Source organism: Pseudorca crassidens, chromosome 14, assembly GCF_039906515.1.
Source record: "Pseudorca crassidens isolate mPseCra1 chromosome 14, mPseCra1.hap1, whole genome shotgun sequence".
Lineage (NCBI taxonomy): Eukaryota > Metazoa > Chordata > Mammalia > Artiodactyla > Delphinidae > Pseudorca > Pseudorca crassidens.
Genome location: NC_090309.1, coordinates 63519912 through 63541908, shown reverse-complemented (window position 1 = coordinate 63541908; position 21997 = coordinate 63519912). Strand labels below are relative to the sequence as shown.

The following is a 21997-nucleotide window of genomic DNA, read 5'->3' as shown; positions in this document are numbered from 1 at the left end:
GTGGTTGAGAATCTGCCTGCTAATGCAGGGGACACAGGTTCGAGCCCTGATCTGGGAAGATCCCACATGCCGCAGAGCAACTAGGCCCGTGAGCCACAACTACTGAACCTGTGCGTCTGGAGCCTGTGCTCGGCAACTAGAGAGGCCGCGATAGTGAGAGGCCTGCGCACCGCGATGAAGAGTGGCCCCCGCTCGCTGCAACTAGAGAAAGCCCTCGCATAGAAATGAAGACCCAACACAGCCATAAATAAATAAATAAATAAAATAAAGAAGCATTCCCTTTTTAAAAAGTGAATACATAAGGAGTACATGAAAAAAACAATAAAAGTAATAATGATGATGGTCGACAAGCTTTGACTTCCCTCATCGCCCTTAGAGAAAGCTAATTATCTCGCCTTTGCACCATGACAGTGCTTTCTAAAAGTCCATAGAATAGCACTCCTCATCTTGTGTTATAATTATTTATTGACATTGTTGTCTCCCCCAATAAAAGGTGATCTCCTTGTGGGCAGGGAATGTGTCTGATCCATATTTATAGCCCTAGTGGCTGGCACAGGAAAATAGTAGAAGCTTAATAAATACTGACAGAACAAATGGGTGAAGGAAAGAAAGAGAACAAAACACTAGAATAATAATGTAAGGGATGGAAATTGTGATAAATTCCTCTTTTTGGTTCTGTTCCTTCTCTAAGTCATTGAAAATGAATGCAGGAAAGCATATACTTATAAGATGTACACTTATAGGACAGCATAGCATGGAGGTTAAGAGCATGGATTCTAGAGCCAGTCTATCTGGGTTCACAACCTAGTGCAGCTACTTATCAGCTAAGTGACTTTGGACAAATTACTTAACCTTCCTGCACCTCAGTTTCCTCATCTACAAAATGGGGATAAAGACAAAATCTACCTCACAGTCTTGTATGAGAAATAAAGGGGTTAATATATGTATATCAATTAGCTTTTGATGCATTAAAAACTGCCCCAAAATGTAATACTTTATAACAACAATTATTAACTCATGATTATTTGGGTTGAAAATTTGCCCTGGACTCAGCGAAGCAGTTCTTCTGCTGGTCTCCCCGGGCTCATTCATGAGCTGGCAGTCAGCTTGCAGTCAGCTGGGGCTGGTTGGCCTCACTTGCATGTCTTGTACTTGGTGTGGGTGACTCAGTTGTGTATCTCTAGCACTTAGTAGGCTGGTCTGGACTTCTTCATGTGGCATCTGGGTTCTAAGGGTGGAAACGTGAGATCACACACAAATACCCAAGCACTTTCCAAGCCTTTTCTTGTGTCATATTTGCTGATATCTCTTTGGCCAAAGCAACCCACGTGGCCAAGTCCAGAATCAAGATGTAAAGAAATAGACTACTTCCTGATGAGAGGAGCTTCAACATATTGTGGTCAGTTTTGAAAAATATACAAAAACACAAAACACACTTAGGATAGTGGCTATCACATAGTAAGGAGTATGTGAGTACTAGTTACCAGAATACATGGCAATACTTGTTACAGATGGTTTAGAACCCAGCCCCTATAGCACTTTGAGTGAAAATGGTAGTGAATTACAAAGTTAGAAGTAGAGACAGGAAAGAGAACCAGAATGAAATATTCTCAACCAGTTTTATTTTATGGAAAATAAAATGGAAATTCTACAAAACTTCCAAAGCCTAACTCCACTTATAAGAGGCTGTTCAGTATTGCTTAGGAGGCAGGATCCTGGGTTCTGGGATCAAATTGTGTACTTCCTAGCTGGGTAACTTCCAACAAATTACCTAACGACCTTAAGCCTCAATTTCAGTACCTGTAGTATTGGAGAAATGGTAAGTTTTAACTCCCGAGGTCCTTGTGAGGATTACATGAGGCAAAGTATGTAAAGTGCTTCTGGCACTTGTGAACATGCAATAAAAGTTAGCTATTATTTTTCTTATTATTTTCAGAATCAAAAATTATCTAGTACTGTTTAGAGATTTCCAACCTTGGCAACACATTGGAATTACCCAGGGAGCATAAAACAACTGACACCCGCCCCACTTCAGAGATTCTGATGTAAATGATCTGGAGGGAGAACCTTGCATGGTGGGGTTTGAAAACTCCCGAGTAGTCCTAACGTGGAACCAAGATTTAGTACCACAGGTCTACTGTAGAGGATGTTAAAGATGGTCCAAGGCGAACATCTCACTGCACAAATGAGAAAACTGAGACCCAAAGATGTGATAGGAATTGTTGAATGACAACCAGGTAGTTGGTGAGAAAACTGGAATCCAGTATACATAGACTCCCAACCATGGCTCTTTCCCTTTTGTTTGGCCACTGTGAGTGAGGACCGGTTAGCCCAGGCCAGCCTGTGCAACCCTCCTCACCAAGAACCCAGAGCTGGGAAAGGGGAAGCTGACTTCCTGTTAAGAGTACCTGATAACAAATTCAAGACTCCAGAATTAACTCCAAGGATGATTTTGTTCTCCCTTGATTAATCAATCTTCTCCCTGCACTTTCAGGTCTGATTCAAAATAGGATTCAGATTCTGCTTATGTTTGTTTGAATTAGACTTTTATTTCATTTATTCAGTTTTCCTTAGCGAAGAAATTCCATCTTAAATACACATTCATGCAAGCTCAGAGCTATATTTTGGTGGGGGAGCAGACTTTTCTTCATTTCTGTTTTTCTTCTTTCCTCCCACCCTCCCTTCTCTCTCTTCCTCTTCCTCCCCTCCTTCCACCCCTCCCCCAGCTCTACCCTATGAAGGACATTTGTCTTAGATTAACTCACCTTCCTCAGCCCTTGTGAATAATCTTTACTGTAGAGAATTTTCTCCTCCTTTTAAATTGTTTGTGGAAATACGAGTGTTCCTCAGTTCATAATAGTGATTCTGCTGAAATGCCAAAAACTCTCAGGATCAGAGGGCTAGCCTCCCTGCAAGGTCAGGAGAGATGGGGGGAATTCTGTGACTGTTCCCTTGGTGAAAGGCTGACCCATGAGGGCTAAAAGAAATAGATGGATAGCTGGTGGTGTCAGGAATTTCTAAGGAGCGGGCAGAGTATTCAAAGAAAATTCTTTTTCTTCTTTTTTCCTCTCCAGCTTTAGTGTTTACAAATATTAGCCCTTTGTCATTTTCTTTGAGTTTCTAATTACTAAGATTGAAGGGAACAAATTCAATGAGCAAGAAAAAGGTGGGTATAGAGAAAGTTTCTCAGGAACCTGGCCTTTTTAAAAAAGAAGTATTCTTACATGAATAAAGATGGATAAAAAATTGAATATACAATATGATCTAATTTTCTCATTTATTATACATATATATGTATATATGATTATATATACCACAGAATGATGGGATTATAGAGAATATTTTTTGTTGCTGATCTGTAGCTTCTGATTTTTTTTTGTTTTTTTTGCTGTACGCGGGCCTCTCACTGCTGTGGCCTCTCCCGCTGCGGAGCACAGGCTCTGGACGCACAGGCTCAGCGGCCATGGCTCACAGGCCCAGCCACTCCGTGGCATGTGGGATCCTCCCAGGCCGGGGCACGAACCCGTGTCCCCTGCATAGGCAGGTGGACTCTCAACCACTGCGCCACCAAGGAAGCCCGCTTCTGATTTTTTATGATGAATATTTGTTACCATGTATCAGAAAAGCAATAAAATCATTATTTTAAAACAAAACAAATGCTAAATATTGATCTTAGAATAAAACCCTGCAGTCATTCTTTTTTCCTATTCATTATTCCCAAACTGTTTTCTTATGATGTTCAGGATCTTAGGAGAGTTATAAAATTAACTGATTTCTTTAATCACATATTGATTCGTGTGTGTGTACATGTGTGCACGCATGCTCAGGTCTGTTGTATTTTTGGCCTTTATTCCAACCCCCACTTATCACTTTAGGCCAATTTGTATCATTTCCCTGGCCTTCTCAGCATTTGTGACATTTCCAATTCCATGTGCAGATTTAATTAACGTGCTGCTTATTCACTCTTCCACATCACTGATAACAAAAGACATAAAACTTGACCCAGCACTGACTGCTACACCACCTCAATACCTCCCACAACTGGACACAACCTTCTGCTTTACCCAGTTTGGGAGTCAAGCTGACTGAAACTGATTTTGCAAGTAAAATTCACTCAGACATTGCATCAAGTGATTTATGAAGTCCATGCAGCCATGTGGTGTCCCATTAATCACAGACACTACAATAATCTATTTGTGTGCAGCAGTCCTCATAAATCGGAATAAAATAAATTCCACAAGCGCATCCTCAGCTTTTACAACAGGGCACATGGTATTGTTCCGGGCACCATCCACATAATGCAATGTTAGCAGACTTGCAGATTCCTGAGCTTCATCAAGCAAGTAAAAATATGCATTCATTTACCATTACATGCCAAAGCTAAAGAAATTACAGCTTGTTCATCCACCAGGTGAGACAATTTCTTTAGGGCTCAGCTCTCTCAAATTTTTTATGAAAACTGGTGTAAATAAACAGAGTATATGAGGCACAACAATAAAAGTGGTGAGATGAGGGCTTCCCTGGTGGCGCAGTGGTTGAGAGTCCGCCTGCCAATACAGGGGACACGGGTTCATGCCCCAGTTCAGGAAGATCCCACATGCCGCGGAGCGGCTGGGGCCGTGAGCCATGGTCGCTGAGCCTGCGCGTCCGGAGCCTGTGCTCCGCAACGGGAGAGGCCACAACAGTGAGAGGCCCGTGTACCGCAAAAAAAAAAAAAAAAAGTGGTGAGATGATTTTGTTAACAAACAATCCAAGATTATATCTTCAAATAAATATTGAGACTTAATTGTCATCACCATGTGGAGAGCCTTATTTCAATGACATTATGAAACAATTTTGTAAATTCTCTTTTGAGATTGATCTGTGTTTCACATAACAAAAGAACGTCTTTAGTTGAGACAAGCTCACTTTATCTGTGAGTGTATTTCTTGTCTTGAATATAGTCCAAAATTATTGAAGACCATGTTTGGTAAAGATTGTGAATGATTCAGCTAGGTAATAGTATTTTTTTCCCCATGTAAACAAATTAATTTTTCCTAATTATGTAAACAGAATATTGTAAAATTAAAATATAACATATAAAAATAAATTGCATTAAATAATAATGGCATAAAAAATTGCATAAAATCCTAACACACAAAGATAATCACTCTTAATATATTAGTAAATAGCTTTTGCAGAATATTATCTATATGTGTTTGTGTCTTAAGAGATGGATAATGGAGATACAGATATAAACAAAACGAGATAAGATGAGATTCCACCATAATTGTTGTATTATTACTTGCTTTTAAAAAAATCACCACTAGGGACTTCACTGGTGGTGCAGTGGTTAAGAGTTCACCTGCCAAAACAGGGGACATGGGTTCAAGCCCTGGTCTGGGAAGATCCCACAAGCCACGGAGCAACTGAGCCCGTGCGCCACAACTACTGAGCCTGCGCTCTAGGGCCCGCAAGCCACGACTACTAAGCCCACATGCCACAGCTACTGAAGCCCGTGTGCCTAGAGCCCGTGCTCTGCAACAAGAGAAGCCACCACCATGAGAAGCCCGTGCACCGCAATGAAGAGTAGCCCCTGCTCTCCACAACCAGAGAAAGCCCGCGTGCAGCAACGAAGACCCAACGCGGCCAATAAATAAATAAATTTATTTTTAAAAAAATCAACACTAGATTGTGGATCTCTCTCCAATACAATAAAAATAGAACCACATCATCATATTAATGACTATAATTTTCCATTACATAGATTTATTTAATCAACACTCCATTCATGGACATTTAGTTTATTTTCAATATTTCAACTATGAACAAGACTATGATGGACATCCTGGTTGTTAGCTATGTGTACACTTGACCTTATTCTCTTCTTAGAAAGAGTTCTTAAAATAATAAATTTTCTTAGAATAAGAAATATTTTCTTAGAATAAACTCAAGTCTGGATCAGGGATACACCCAGCTAATACTTTGAGGTATATTGTTAAACTGCCTTCCAGAAAGATTGTACCAAGCTATGCTATCACCAATAATTCATGAAAGTATTCCTTACTCCCATCCTTGCTAATCCTGGATATTGCCAATCTTTAAAAATATTTGTCAATCTGATTGATGAAGTGTTTTCTCACTGTTTTAATTTGCATGTCTTTGGCTATATTTGGTTGAACATCTTTTCATATGTTTATTGGTTATTTATATTTCTTCTTTTGGGAGTTACCTGTCCTTATATATTTCCATTTGGGGGAGGCAGCGTCATCAATTTTACTGATTTATGGCACAATTTTTATAATAAGGTAAGGCTGTTTTTTAATCAAAACCAAGGTATGAGCCTAATGAGTCTAGTTTCCTCATAGACTTTAACTGGATCAGAGGTCAGTTCCAAAAATATTTTGAGAAATGGCAACATTCTTAGAAATTGGGTTTGTTTTGCCAAGGTGACAACATGAGTGCTTTGAAAAGCAATACTCATTTGTATATTTGATTTGTCTATATTTGTTTAAGTAAAACATTATAATCCTTAGGCTTGACTAAGAGCCTGCGCTTTGGAATCAGATTGCCTATCCTCAAATTCTAACCCTTTCATTCAAAATCTGGGTGACCAAAATCATGTTACTTAACTATTCTGTGCCTTGGTTTCCTCATCTATAAAATGAAGGTGATAGTCCCTACTGCATAGAGTTGTTGGGAATTCAATGAGAATATGTATCGATACATAAAGTATTTAGAATTGAACTGAGAACGTTTTAAGTGCTCAATAAATATTAGCTATTATTAAGTGCAATACTGTATAGTTTCATGACCTGCTCAAACTTAAACCACCAGTTCTACTTTAAAACATTTTTAAAATGTATGTTTTATTGCTCTCTTTGCAGGTAAACTGTCCTGATGATGTGCTTAGACTCCTCAAATTTCAGTTTAGGAACTTAAAACTTAAAAGAGAGTTCTAGAGTAAGAAATAAATCAGAAGCCAAAGGAAATTCTCTTCTTAGTCCTCTGGTGGCTTTTAGGATATCGCAACAAGAGAATAAGGAAAGGCGTTCAAATCCTTGCACAGGTCTGACAGTGACATAAACAGTTTAGGCATCACTTAAGCAGGATTTAGCAAGTTGGGGAGCAGGACCAGGTGAGTTGGATGCAGAGGGACCTAGAAGCTAGGTTGGAAGGCTTGGGTAAACTCATGGCTCTGAATAGGTAAACGGCCACTGCTCTAATCTTTTTGAGTAAGGACATGGAAGCACCAAGCAGCCTAGCCGAGACGTTCTGATCCTGGAATAAGACAAAGAGATCAGGCTCAATGTATGATGAGTTGGTACTAGATAGAGGGTACTACAGCATCATAGTGATGCATGAAGTCACCAGGACTTGGATCTAAATCCTGAGTCAGGCACATGGCTTATGTCCTTGGGATATTCAGGTAATTTCTCTGAGCCTCAGTTCCTTTTCTATAAAAATATGTTTGATCATACCCTTTAATGAGATTGCTATGAGGATTAAAATTGTTAAGATATCAAAAGCATTTAGCATCTACTCGGTTCCATGTGCTTAATTAATAGAACCTAACAAGGAAGCAGAGGAGATGTTAAAAATATTTGGGATCTAAACTGCCTGGGCACTGATTGATTAATCAGAACAAATGCCTGACCAATGAGGACAATTAGAAGGAGTCCCCAGTGAATAGAGAAGTTGGCCCAACCAATAAGAAGGGATGCAGCCCCACACACCCTACTGGTTTCTTAGACACATCTATACTGTTTCTTAGAGATAAGAAAGTGGTTTTCATATTAAATAAGGGTTTCAGAGTTGGGGGCTTTGAGAAAGGAGCAAATATTCAACAGGTCCACCTAGCAAACACTCTAGAGTCAGATGGAGGGGAAAAAAACGGTAATGTGGGGAGTTCTGTTTTCTAGAGACTGTACTTTCAGACCAGGTGAAGCGCCTCAGGGTGGTATGGTAGTAGCTGCTGCACAGAAAAGCAGCTGGTGCCCATCAGAAACTCAGGCACCAAATGCCTAGGCAACAGAGCCCCACCCCAGGCATCATCACTCATCAGCAGAGGTTAGGATACAGACAGCCAGGTGTTTAGGCAAAAGGAATGATTGCAACTGTAGAATGAGTCAGAAGAAAAGAGAGGGGAACTGATAACAACTTTATTAGCTCTAAGTTGTGGCAATTGGAGGAAAAGATCCTCTCACACTGTCTGCTCCGTAGTATAACTAGAGTCAGAGTACATGCAGAGGTAAGTGAGTAACCTGCTAGCCCAGAGGCGTGTGGCAGAGGCTTCCACGCTAGACCCAGCATGCATGAGATGGCGAAGCGTCAGCACATTTAAGATCATTAGCACTCAGGACCTCATTTTCCTCATTGATAAAATGAAGGAGTTGAACTTCAGGATCTCTGAAGCCTCTTCCAAGCCTCTATAATGTGCCTTTATTTCTATAAGAAATCTCAGTACTGAAGGGGCCTCCAGTTTCAATGGTCTTTTACCTTCCTCACAAAGTGTTGATGCCTAATGGATGCTAAGTAATACTTTTTTTTTTTTTTTAGCGGTACTCAGGCCTCTCACTGTTGTGGCCTCTCCCGTTGCGGAGCACAGGCTCCGGACGCGCAGGCTCAGCGACCATGGCTCACGGCCCCAGCCGCTCCGCGGCATGTGGGATCTTCCTGAACTGGGGCATGAACCCGTGTCCCCTGTATTGGCAGGCGGACTCTCAACCACTGCGCCACCAGGGAAACCCTAAGTAATACTATTTATTCTTGTTATTCATCTGAGAAAATATGGTTTTAATGAAAAGCTAGAAGCTTGTTTTCAGGTTCTCACCATGTGGCAAAATAACAAAATGGAAAACCAGAAGCTAAGTCTAACCCATTAAACTCAGGAACTCCTAATTTATTTTGCATTTTCGAAAATCTATTGTGGCATGTTTGGCTTTGTGTCACAGCTCATTACCGCTCATTATCGCTATGCTATTTGGTACACCTCCCAACTAGTTTTCTTGCTTCCATTCATTGTTCCTCTCTTACTCTGCTGCCATAATTTCAACTTTTTATTAAGTATAAGGTGCCATCACTTGTAAGCAACCATATTATTTTATGTACCACTGAGAAAGAAAATAAACAACTGCCAATTAATCTATGACACACCTTCAATGGTGGGCTGTATCTCACTTTCAGAGTTGTTAAAATATTTTAAAAGTGTGTCTTAAAATCAATAATAAATAGTATGTTTATAAAATAGGAATCCCATAAGGTCACTTGCCTCTGAAGTTTCCAAACACTCCCTGTAGGATGAACTCTAAACTCTCTGCTACAGATTTTGGGCCTTCACTATCCAGCCCAACCTTACTGGACTTTTCTCCTAACATATGCCACCAGCCATCCAGTTGCCTCCAACTTAATTTTTTTTTTTTTAATTGCAAAAGCATAGGTTCTCTTCCTTCCTTCAACATGCCTAAACATCTACTATATACCAAACCCTATTCTAAGCATTTCACTGTTTTCTTTGTTTGGAATCTCTCTTAACCCCTAAAACTGGTATCTATTTTTCCTTGAAAATCCAACCCAACTATCTTCTCATTCATGAAAAAGTTTTGTGAAACTTTCTCCAATTTCCTCATGTAGGCTTAATTTTGTAAGCTTCTATTACACTGTGTTGAAACAGTTGATTCACCAGTTGCCCATCCTAGACAGTGGGCCCTTCAAGCACACAAAAAAGTGACATTTATTTTTGTAGTTAGAATAGGGGTTAAAAATGTGAGATCCAGCTTCCTAGCTTCTAAGTTCCTATCCTGCCTAATAGGAAATCACACACCCTAAGTGGGGAGACAGACATGAAAAGTGACATTTTCAAGGTAGTACAGACTGCTAGGAAGTACAATCACTATGAGGTGAAGTTCTTGGGTTTGATCCTCACACAGGCCAGAAGTACTACTGTAAACCACAGACCAGACCCCATCTCACAAGGTTTGCAAGTAGCAAACCTTTAGTGACTATCTGAACCTATTATAGGTTAAGAAAAAAAATCCCATTATTAAAGATACTAGAAGACTTATTAAGAATTTATTGTATGCTCTGAATCCTGTAGGTGCTAATTTCCCAAGTGACTGATGAGAAAAATGAAACTCTTATTAAATTACGTATTCAAAGTCACACAGACAAGTGACGAACACAGTCCGAATTTGATCCCAGATCAATCTGATTCCCGAGATAAAGTTATTTCCATTAGAGTACCTTATGGCACAATACCTCATCATCATTGAAGACATTTCTCATTTGGTTAATAACTTGTCAAGGAAAAAAGTGGATAGTCCTCTTCTTCAAACACCTGTGATTGCCATTAATGGCTAGCTCTTCGCCCTGGCAAATCTAATATGAAACATGACATGGTCTTTGGCAATAATCAGTTGATGATGAAGACACTCTTGGAATCTCTTTCCTTCCTGTGGAGTATTTTCTTCCTGTGACATTTCATGCCTCACAAGCTCAATCTTCTAGTTTTCTTGTTAATCTCAGGCTAGTAGTCACTTACACAGTCACAGCCTACTGGCAACTAGCATGTGGTCAATGAACTTGATTTGTTCCATGAACCTAAGTTTGAGCTTGAAAAAGCTAGTGAAGAACATACAATGCAGGCAGTAAGATGATCAAGATACATTAATGATAGAGAATATGGATATGCTATCAATATATTAAATATCAAATCAAAATATTAAAATATTCCTTAAGTTCAAATGAGAAATAGAAGGAGGTGCTGATTAAAGTCCATAATAAACCTATGCATATTGATGCAATGAGGGTGATACTAGTGGGGAAGGCTTCAAAGGGGAGCACACATGGGCAGCCTTGCAAAAGAGGCTTGGAGAGGAAGTAATATGTTCTGAAGGACTTGGAAGAAAGAAGGAAAATGAGGGTTTGAAGAGCCTCATTCCTTTTTGAGTTGCACAGGACAGTATCTTGGTGACCCACAATAAAGTCATAGGCAGAGACTGTCTGAGACTGTGGAAGCTCAGGAAATAAAACTCACTGGGTAACATAATATAGATGGCCACCCTCTCATTTGAATAAGTGGAAAGTTTTGATATTACTTATTTTATTGCCAGTAATCAGTACTAACAAAATGCTAAGGTCTTCTTGGAACACTATAATATTGAAAATATTTTAAATGCCAGGATTGGTAACCTAATCATTATACATTCATTATATAGTCTACAAACAAGTGCAAGTTAGTTATGAGTGCATGTCAAAATTGCATCTTGTCTGAGAATGTATAATAATAGCTAAGGTAAGAATAAATGGTTAATGTTATTTCAGTTTAAGCTAAAATAGTATTTAGGATAGGTTAACTGCTGTAACAAATAAGCCCCAAATCTCAGTGACTTATCACAGTAAAGATTCATTTCTCACCTAAATTACAGTCCCCTGAGATTCCATGAGGTAGATGTAGTGAATGCGTCTGTGTATAGGAGGTCTGCTTCATGCAGTGATTCGGGGACCCAGGATCTATCCATTTAATGGTTCTAAATACTTGTAGGGCTTCAGAGTCCCCTGTGGTATGCTCTGCAGCCAGCCACCTGAGAGAGAAGAAAAAAGTACACAGGATTTTGGAAAGTACACAGGATTAGAGGCCAGTCTGGACAAGATCCCCATCACTTCCATCTATACTCTGTGGCCCCCATCTACTGAAAAGAAAGTGGTAAGTGTTGTCTAGTTGTGTGTCCAGAGTAAAAGAAGGAATATAGATATTGGTAAGCACTACCATTATCCCCAGAAAATAGGTAATAAATTCTCATTTAAATGACAAAACAGCTGTATGATATATAGGCTATGAATATAAAAAATAAGTATTCTGATGAACATTATCATATCAGAATTTACATTCAAATGAGTGATGTCTCCTTGTCAGCAGTTACTTGGAAAAACTGTATACTTGTTCCGTGAAAACCACCGATGCCTATCACTTTTTTTTATTGAGATAAAATTGACATAAAACATTGTATAAGTTTCAGGTATACAACATAATGATTCAATATTTGTATATATTGTGAAGTGATCACCATTTTTAAAACACTTTTTAAAAAAGGTTTCCTCTGGAATATGTCTTGGTTCTTTTAAATATTCACAACAAATCTCCATCTTTAGAGGATGAATTTGATATTGTAAAAAGTAAGTTATAATATGTTGGGTCAGATATGACGATTAAACGATGTGTTTTATTTTCTCATGAGATTACACAAGGCAATTCCAAAGTAAACGTTTTAAGAATGTGTTGAGTAATGACATCATTGTTGGAAAAACTGTAACTGTATTTCTTAACATAGATGCCATTTAGATTTGGGGAAAAGCATCTGTAATTTGGATCTATGAATCTTCAGGCAATTGAAAGCAGGGAGATGAACAGGCAGCTGGGTAGACAGAGAAGACAGAGGTGGGTAGCACTATAGTAGGTGGAAATCCCTCCTCTTCTCTATAGTACAGGCCTAGGTCCTCTCTTCTCAATTTTCTTACTCTTGTTTTTTCCAGCCATTGAGAATGCTTATAAGCACAGAATATCAACTAAAATAGACTTACCTTTTGGAGGGGTCTCAATCATTTATTCCCTTTCATTAGTTCAGTTTTATAAAAACACTCCTTTCTTGGGAGAAAATTTTTAAGTAAGGACATAACACTTTCCCTTAAAATCATACTGCATATAATTTACCAGGTTACATGACCTGATAATTTGTAAGGTTAAAATATTTGATGATTCATAGTTAAAGCCTTCAAATGTTGAACATTTTAAAAGATCTAATAAAATAATGAAAGCAAAAAAAAATGTTTTAAGTTAAAAAAAAGAGAAAGTTTTGCAATGTAACGTGCTTTCCAAGGAACAGGGAAAGGTTTTTAACCCGAGGGCCCTCTGCACTGGGGAGATGAGCACTTTCACTAAGTGTTGGAGGGAATGTGTGCTGATAAGAGTTTGCAGAAGGCAATCTGGCAACGCCTGTGAAAAAAGAGCATACTTTTGGACCCACAATTATCACTTCCAATTTAGGAATTGGCCAAAGAAAATCACTAGACAATTTGCAAATTTGGCTAAGTGGGAACCCACTGCAGCTTTGTTTATGACAGTGAAAATATAAAACAAACAAAAAATCCTAAAAGTATATTATTATGTCATGATTAAGTATAACATAATACACCCATTCAATGAAATAATATTCAGTGGTAAGAAGGATGCAGTTATTGATCCTAAAGATCAATATGCTATGTATACAGACAAGCGAAAAGGCAATTATAAATTAGGATGACTATTCCATCTTCTATTTTATACTTTAAAGGAGAAAAGAAGGCTTCAAGACGTATAACAAATGTCATTAGAGTGGTTACTATCTCAACGGTGGGATTATGGGTGGTATTCTTTTCTTTTTTAAAAAAACGTATATTTTCTCCCCCTCCCCCTCAATGGGCATGTATTTGTAAAGAATATATATTAGGAGTAGTATTGCACAATGTGGATTCTGGAGCCACACTGCCTGGTTTTGAATCCCAATTTTCCTTTTAAATAAATATGATATTGGGCATATTATTTAACCTTTCTGTGTCTCTGGTTCCCTACCTGCCAAATGGGAGTAATTTTGTACCTACCTCATCAGGCTGGAGTGAGGATTAGAAGTGGTAATATAGCCAGGCAATCAGTCAATATGCATAAAAGAAACACTACATAAATATTGTAATTTAGTAATTAGGAAAACAATGGAGCTATTTCCATTTTTAGAAAAAACACTAATCACTATTTTTCATATGCAAATTAGGGAAGAAGGCAAGATACCCTCATAGATAGTAACAATTTAAAGTAGGTCCACAAAAAACAATAAAACTGCAAAGAAAAGCAACTTGCCATTCCCCAACTTACTGCATGAGGCAGTTTAACACACTAGGTTCCAAACCAGAAAGCCACTCACACAGCTCTGAGTCCTTGCAAATCACACAACCTCCTGCACCTGCGATTCCTCAACTATAAAGTGGAGAAAACATAACTCATTGGCGATACTATAAGGCATTGGCCTTATAGGGCTATTCTGTAGATTAATTAACATAAGCCATATGAAGTGCTTATTAGCAAGCACTCTATAAAGTTAGCTATTATTATTATCATTATTAATGACCACCCTTGAAAATAAGTCTTTGACTGGAATGAGTCTGAGAAAATATCACAAACGGCCCAAGATTAGACAGACTGCCAAAGTGGGACCAACTGAACGATCAGAAGAAGAAGAAAAGCAAATATCTGGTCAGGCAGATGCTACATAGGAATAGGTGCTGAGATATCACAGAGCAGGGATCCCAGCTCAAGCATAAAGCCCGAGGAGACTCTCAAGGAGAAGGACTCTAAAAATGACAACAGAAAAGGAGAACAGCAATTTTATCCACACTGTGCCCCGTGTGGTTGGTCCTCTGCATTCTGACCTCCATATTACAGAAGGGGAAACAGATTCAGAAGGGATGAGCAAGGGAGACAGGATCCTAGGCCAAACCTTAAAGAGAATCTCTGTTCTGTGCACATCCTTGCCAGCTCTGAAGCAGCTGCCATACATGGGCGGGGCAGATAAGACAGGAACTGCCTCCCCCCTTAATAAAAATGAGTCCAAGTACCAGGTTCAGAGCCCAAGATCAGACGCTTAGCCCCCAAACTAGGGATCCTATGTCACTGAAATGGCCTAAGCCTAGATAACTGAGAATCCATGCATAGTTGATCCCAGTTGAGGGGGAGCAGAGAGGTGGGGGGGAAGAGGGTGAAAGAAGTCAGGCTTGCTGTTGTCCTGGCTTCTTCAAAGATTTTTCTAGTATGTATGCAACATCTTTATAAAACAATGACACTTTTTTTGCAACTCAATTCTAAGAGTCTGTGTATCTGACTCAAAAGATAACTTCTACATTTCTATTTTAGTTTCAGGAAGAGAAAACACGCACAGCACGCACCTCCCAGAGTTGACTACAGTAGAGAGGCTGGGCTAGACATTGTATCTAAGGAGGAGGGCTCTAACACTAGCAGTCTGTCTATTGCCCTCTCATTTCCACTTACTGCTAGGCCCCCAGCTGGGCACTTTGCTTCTCAGACATTTTCAACAATTTAGCAAACCCCTCCCATCCGACCCCCACAATAGCCAATAGGGGGCGGACTTTCTCTTCTTCCAGACCTCCACCAACCACATATTCTGATTCCTTTTCCTTTCAGACCTGTGGGTTTTTTGTTTTATCCCCAGTTTGGAAGACTCCCTCCTGCCCCAACCAGCCATAGTGCTTTTTTTTTTTTTTTTAAAGAGGTATTTCCTAAAACCAAGAGAGAAGGGCCACAGACAGAAATGTTCAAATATCTTTTTGTTTGTAATTCTTCCATCCTTCTCTTTGTCAACTCGCTCCTGCATGCATGCATTCTTATAAGTCCTGGCCTCTCCAATGAGCTGACAATCTAATGGGGGTGAATCAGAGCTATTTAGAGAAAGACTTATAATACAACATATTTATTTATATATTTTATTTATATATACATATATATATATAAACATTTGTAATATAACATGGTAAATGTTATAAGCAGAAGTACTTATAAAATGTTATAGAATAGCTAAGGGAATAAGCTCAAGATGCTTCCCAGAAGAGGAGGCATTAAACCATATTCCGTGTATACTTCTAACTCTTACATTTGTACATGCCTTTCAGGGTCTATGTAATCCCTCCCAGTCCTCTTTCTCCCTTGACCCCCAGTAGTCATCATGTTGGGCCCACCTAACCTCTTCTGTATCCTTAGTCTGGTTTCTGAAGATGAGGGAATCCTTTTGTGTTTGAGCCCCAATCTCATTGCCTTGGCTTCTGGCCACCTATGGTCCCTCCTAGATCCCAGAGAGGAAACAGCTATTTCATAACTGAGCTCCTAGTTCACACACTGGTTTCAGATAAGCTCCAGGCCCTTGCAGGTTTCTTATTTGCCACTAGTTATAGGCTTTAAGGAACTATGCTTGCTTTCTCTTTTGTTTCTCTATTAATTCTATGGCAAAGGACCACATGTGACTTGAATTTTCTCAGCTATTACATTCAACTTAGTCTGACTTGAATTCCCATGAGAAGTCAGACTATCACCTGTGTCTATCTACCTTGCAGGAGGTTCTACCTCCAGAATCCCAGGAACGATGGGTTGTCTACATTGTCCCTTGCCTGTGTTCAATCTGTAGCTTTCCCTAACCTTTAATATATTGCCTTTAAAAATAAACAGACAAAAAAGCAAGACCATGGCAATGATTATTACTCTCTTTTTTCAACCTACTGTAGCTTTCTCACTTCTGTATTTTTTTTCCATTGCCTGACCTTGGCTTTTCCTGTTGAGTCCCACAATGTTACTTGCTACATTTTAATAATGTCTTTATACTTGCATTTGAACAGAAATATAGATAACCTCCTCTGCAAGAGTGGAAAGGGCCTTTTAACACAGCTCAATGATGACAGTTTGTTGGCAAATCCCACAGTGGAGTTCTGGTGCCTTGTTGGGGTACAAGAAACGATCATGTTTAACAGTGTTGTGTTTTATTTTTCTTACATTTTGCTAATAGAATACCCAGCATATTTTAAATGATTTTACTACTTAATACTTATAATTATAGAAATTTAGGGTATGAGGTACTTTGGAGGTCGTCTAACCTGATGTCCTACACAAATGCAGGAATTGTTTCTACAACCTCCCTGGAAACTAGTCATGTCGACAGCTCTTTAAATGCTTCCAGAAAATGGGGTGCTCACTCCCCCCCTTCCACTGTTGAATGTTTTCTCTATTACTCTCTGATAATCAGTGATAATTAATGAGCCTCTTCCCCTCCTCAGGACAAAGAAATATGATTGGAGAAATGTTTAGTTTTCTGATGCCAGTGACTGGGGACTATTCCACTGGTATCTTTGGCTTTTCCGTTTAGGATTAGAGTGGTTAAACCAAAATATTTATAAGAAGTATAAATTAGTTCTGCAAACGTAAGATGTCAAAGGCATCTTTGTTTCTTTTCTCCTTACACTGCCCTGCTATTAACTTCGGGTTCATTAGTCACGATTTTCAGATCCACTTGGCTGCCACCTTCCTGCAGCCAGACCATCTTGGATCAAAAGGTCGGCCGGCCATTCCCATCTCACACCTGCCACAAGATCTAATTTTTTTTTTTCCCACACTGATCCAAGTCACTTTTTGTTAATTCACTAATATTATTGACCCTGTAACACATCCTGTGAATGCTGGGCCATTACAGAGCCTATCATTTCGAGAAGCTTTTCTGACAGCTATAGATGAGAAACAATCCCCACACGATGCATTTTGCATCACTTCAGCTGCTTCTTTACTTGGTTTAACACAAAGAACATCTTTATTAGCACATTCACAATAAATGAAAAAATTAAAACCCACCACTTTTGTCCATGAGCTTGGGGAAAGAAAGGGCAATGTCAGATGACATTAATGATGCATGGGATATGCAGGTCTAATCATGTCAAGACTTGTAGTAATCCAGTATTCGGCCTTACTCAAGGGAGAAAAATTCACGTCCACTTTCCATTCGCCCCCTCCCTTAACGTAGCACCTCGGCACAGACTGCAGAGCGACAAAACATACAGGATGTGCACAGTTAAAACGCAACTCAAGCTACAGCGGCCCCCAACAGTTCTCCCCACCCCACCCCCCGGAATATTTACCTAGACCATTTAAAGCACTTAATTAATTCACCAGCAGCTTCGCTGGAGGCGTCTCGAGCTTCCCGAGACTCCATTACATAATATCTTTTACAAAGTCTATTCCCAGCTCGAGTGGAAGATGGATTCTCATCCAGTTTTGCGGAGGTTCCATGCATTTGCTTCCCTTTCCCCGGGTTCGATCCGGCGGGTGCCCCAGCCAAGGGCTGCAGCAATCCCCTCGGCCCCGAGCTCCGGGTTCCCCGCCACTCTCCGAACTCAAAGCCGGCCCCAGAGGTGCAGCCGTCTCGCCCTCGGGGCTCCCAGGCCAGCCACGGTGGCCCCGGGGCTGGCGGGCGCTCGGGACGCCGCGACTCTCGCAGCTTGCCGGGTGCAACCGGAGCCGCAGCGCGCCGGCGATGCCCGAGCCGCAGAGGCGCGCGAAGACTCGGCCGCAGGGCCGGCTCTGTGCGCCGGGCTCCAGCAGGCGCAAAAGGAGGAGGGGGAGGCCTGGAGGAGGAGGCGTGCGAGGGAGGAAGGGCCCGGCCGCCGGGGAGGGAGGGCAGAGGAGGGGGGAGGGGGCCGGCCGGACCGGGCGGGGTGGGGGGGCAGCCAATGAGCGGCGCGCGGCGCGGAGTGGGGGGGGGGGCGCGGGTTGGGGGATGAGGTAGGATGGGGGAGGGCGCAGCCGGAGCGGCCGAGGCTCGAGCCATAAACAAGCGCCCGGAGGAGCGGCGCAGGAGTGAGGCGAGCCGGGCGCGCGGAGCGGACGCCGCGGACCTTCTGCTGCGCCACCGCGCCCACTCGGCAGCTCGGGAGGCGGGGACCGGCCCGGAGGCTGCGCCGCCACAGCCACCGCCGCGGGGCCGACCGACGCGGAGGAGGAGAGGGAGGAGGCGCCGCCAGCCGGGGCTGGAGCCGAGCGCAGCCGCCGCCGCCGCCGCCGCCAGAAGTTTGGGTTGAATCGGAGCTGCCGGGAGGAAACTTTTTTTCTATTTTCCCCCTCCCTCCCGGGAGGAGGAGGAGGAGGGGAAGCCACCGCTGGCGCCAACGCTAGTGGGCTCGGGGTCGGCGCGGCCCGCACGGGGGGCGGGGGCCTCGCCCCGCGAGGGGAGGCGCGCCCCGGGGGCCCCGAGGGGGGCGGCGAGGACCGCGGGCTGCGGGTGCGGCGGCGGCGGCGCGTGTGCCCCGCGCAGGGGAGGGCGCCCGCCCCGCTCCCGGCCCGGCTGCGAGGAGGAGGCGGCGGCGGCGCAGGAGGATGTACTTGGTGGCGGGGGGCAGGGGGCTGGCCGGCTGCGGGCACCTCCTGGTCTCGCTGCTGGGGCTGTTGCTGCTGCTGGCGCGCTCCGGCACCCGGGCGCTGGTCTGCCTGCCCTGCGACGAGTCCAAGTGCGAAGAGCCCAGGAGCTGCCCCGGGAGCATCGTGCAGGGCGTCTGCGGCTGCTGCTACATGTGCGCCCGCCAGAGGAACGAGAGCTGCGGCGGCGCCTACGGGCTCCACGGAGCCTGCGACCGGGGGCTGCGCTGTGTCATCCGCCCCCCGCTCAATGGCGACTCCATCACCGAGTACGAAGTGGGCGTCTGCGAAGGTAAGGTCGCCAGCCGCTGGCCGCCCCCTTCCACCTGGCCCGCGCCGCCCCCTCGGCGCTGGTTGCGCCGAGCAAAGTTTGCCCGAGACTTTCCCGAGGAGAGAGGGCTCCTCGGGAGGAGGGGCGCCCGCCACCCCCGGGAGAGAGCCCCGCGTCCCTTGGTTCCCGCTCGCTGCTCCCCCTGACGCTTGGTCAGCCGCGGGCGAGGTTGGATTTCGTGGGTGGGGGCCGGCGAGTGGGGGATCGCCCCTGGCCGCGCACAGACGCGCACACGTGTGGCCCATCCGGCTGGGGCTGGGTGGGGTGGCCCGGCCGTGCGCCCGGAGGTGTGGGTTCCGCGGGCAGGGGGCACTGCATAGGCTGTCGCGAGCCCCTCGGGGAGTCCAGCCCCTGCCGCCCTCCCCGCACTAGCGCAGTGTGGAACCGAGTGCTGCACCGCGTCCGCGAAAGTCCATTTTCTGCTGTCGGAGGAGACGTGTCTCCAGCTCACACTCCCTGTGTGACTCTTTTATTATTTTTTCCTTGCGCTTTTCCTTCACCCCCTTCCTCCTCCTGCGCATATAAATCAATTTCAGCTCCGGAATATGTCAGCCCAGTGGAAGTTACATACGGTGGTTACTCATTTGTTTGCCTATTGAAAACGGTCAACGGCTTTCTTTCTTGAATGAAGGGGCGGGGGCGGGGGGCCGGCACCTAGGAGTGAGAAGTTGTTTCTATTAGTGGCAGCTTTTTAAGATCAGGTATCCGCGTGTTTTCAGTCGTGTTGCCGGTTCCTTCTTTTTTGTGTTCTGCTGGTTGCTGCACTTAAGTATTGTGCACCATGGTGTCTGACGGAAGGAGAAAGATTAGATTAGTGGAGCCTCCCTCCTTGGGAGAACCACTGTTGATGGGTGTCGGCCTTAAGCCCTGCCCGCCGGCCTCGGCCTCGGGGTGCCTGGTGAGGTTTGGGGTCTAGAGAGACGCAGTGAGTTCTTTTTATTTGGCTAATACCAAATTAAAAGGACTCAGCACCGGTTAAAAGTGGGATCCCTGCTTGGGCTGATGTTGGGGCGAGATGCTGTTCTGGGGCATCCAGGTGTATGAGCAGAGCGCAGCAGCCTTACTTTTGGAGGAACGGAGAGGAGGAGGGACAGGCGCCCTCTGCCCCGTCCCTTCCTTAGTACTCAGCCTGCGCAGGAGACCAGGGAGGGGTTTATTCTGAAGCATCCTTACGTGTGTATGTATGTTTATTGTGCTGGGATACTGAGAAAGGAGGTAGCAGCCTTAAGGATAAAATGGGTCTGTTAAAAGGCTTCCATTCTGTGGTTTTCTTTACACACACGCATATTCATTGATAAGTTCAGTTTTTAAAGTTTGGACAGTTCTGGAAAGTCAGGAGGGCCTTTCTGGTTTGGAGGCTAGTGGGCAGTAATGAGTGAAGGGAACTCTTGGAGGAAAGTGCACCACTGCACCCTTAGGACATTGGATTAGAAGAGTTTGTTTGCTTCAAGTACAAAAGCCTCTCACCTGGTGTTAAGTCCCATAACGTTTTTATTTCTCACAAAAAGAAAAACGGCCAGGAGATTAACTTCTGATACCATTTTATGTGTTTGACTTTGGGAATTCTGAATGAGTTGGAGGAAAAGATGCATCTTTGAACCCTGCCACTTGGACTGTGTAATTTACTTAAGCCAGCCTCCCATAAATCTAAAAAGAACAAGCAACCTGAAACAAGGTTAAATGTGGTAGAAACTGCTCTGAGAAGGACTTGGGAAGGTTCTAAAGACTAACCCTTGTTTTGTTTCTTCATGATAGATTCCTGGTGAAGGAAATGTGGCGCTCAGGGAACATTCACGGTAATCAAGTGTTTTGGCACCAACATTCTGGTATCATAGTATAGAGTTATTTTGGCAGTTTGTTGGTGAGTGTTTCATTCCTCTGAAATGATGCGATCCCTCATAGCTTCGTTTCTTCTGGTAACACCCCACGCACTTGGTATTAGCCTTGAAAATGCTTGGAAGTATTTATTACCGTGATGATATCTCATTTAGTGTTCTCTAGCAACACTTTCCATCTAGCCAGACTGTTTTCAGCTACCAAAATCGTGTGCTCAGGGCATTTTTAAATTTTATTTTGTTTTTTAGAACTCTAAAAGCAGCAGTCAAGTTGCACTCTAAATCCATGAACCCAAAGAAGGGCAGTGTTACCTAGCATGATATAATGGTTGGATTTAGACAGCTATTTCAATAGGGTGTCTAAAATTCCAAGAATTTTCACTTTACTACAAGATTTATGGAAAACAGGATAAGTCAGTGGCCTTTTTTCTTCCTTCTTTTTAAGAATTAGAGGAGTCATTCTATGGCAGTAATAATCTAGAAGGTGCTGACTTTCTCTTTTGTTTTCCTGTTAATTGGCAAGAAATTTCTCAGCGGCCAATGTTTCCCTCAGTTTCCATTTTTATTCAGAAATTCACACATAACTAACAGAAATAGGAATTGATACACTTTATTCATGTCGAAGTCTCTTTTGCTGCAATTTTTGCAGTAAAATGACCCCTACTGGTTGTATCTGTTAATGAAAACTCTTTTGAAAACTTACTTAATAGACTACACTGAGAAAACATATTGCATGGTATACAAATGTTACCGTGACTAATCTACCTGCTTTCGATGATATAATTTAAATACAAATTACATTGCTCTATTTACCAACTTGCAGTAATTTTTATTTGTATCATTCCCCATACTGGCTTTGTGAGG

The 21997-nt window shown here is 42.8% G+C and overlaps 2 protein-coding genes across 7 annotated transcripts in view; one reads left to right on the top strand and one right to left on the bottom strand.

Annotated features, from left to right (window-relative positions):
* Positions 1-15560: 15560 nt before the first annotated feature.
* Positions 15561-18383, bottom strand: LOC137205548 (cuticle collagen 2-like). Its single transcript, XM_067703860.1, has 2 exons — positions 17695-18383; positions 15561-17593 (listed from the first exon to the last, which is right to left on the bottom strand). The coding sequence occupies exons 1-2, from the start codon at positions 18381-18383 to the stop codon at positions 17542-17544; spliced, it is 741 nt and encodes a 246-aa protein (XP_067559961.1). The 3' UTR covers positions 15561-17541.
* A 530-nt stretch (positions 18384-18913) lies between these two features.
* CRIM1 (cysteine rich transmembrane BMP regulator 1) overlaps positions 18914-21997 on the top strand; it is a 207709-nt gene continuing 204625 nt past the window's right edge. For all 6 annotated transcript variants that reach the window (XM_067703271.1, XM_067703275.1, XM_067703273.1 and 3 more), the window contains exon 1: positions 18914-19259. In XM_067703271.1, coding sequence (XP_067559372.1) covers positions 18929-19259 — 331 coding nt within the window. In that variant the 5' untranslated portion in view covers positions 18914-18928. The remainder of the gene's footprint in view (positions 19260-21997) is intronic.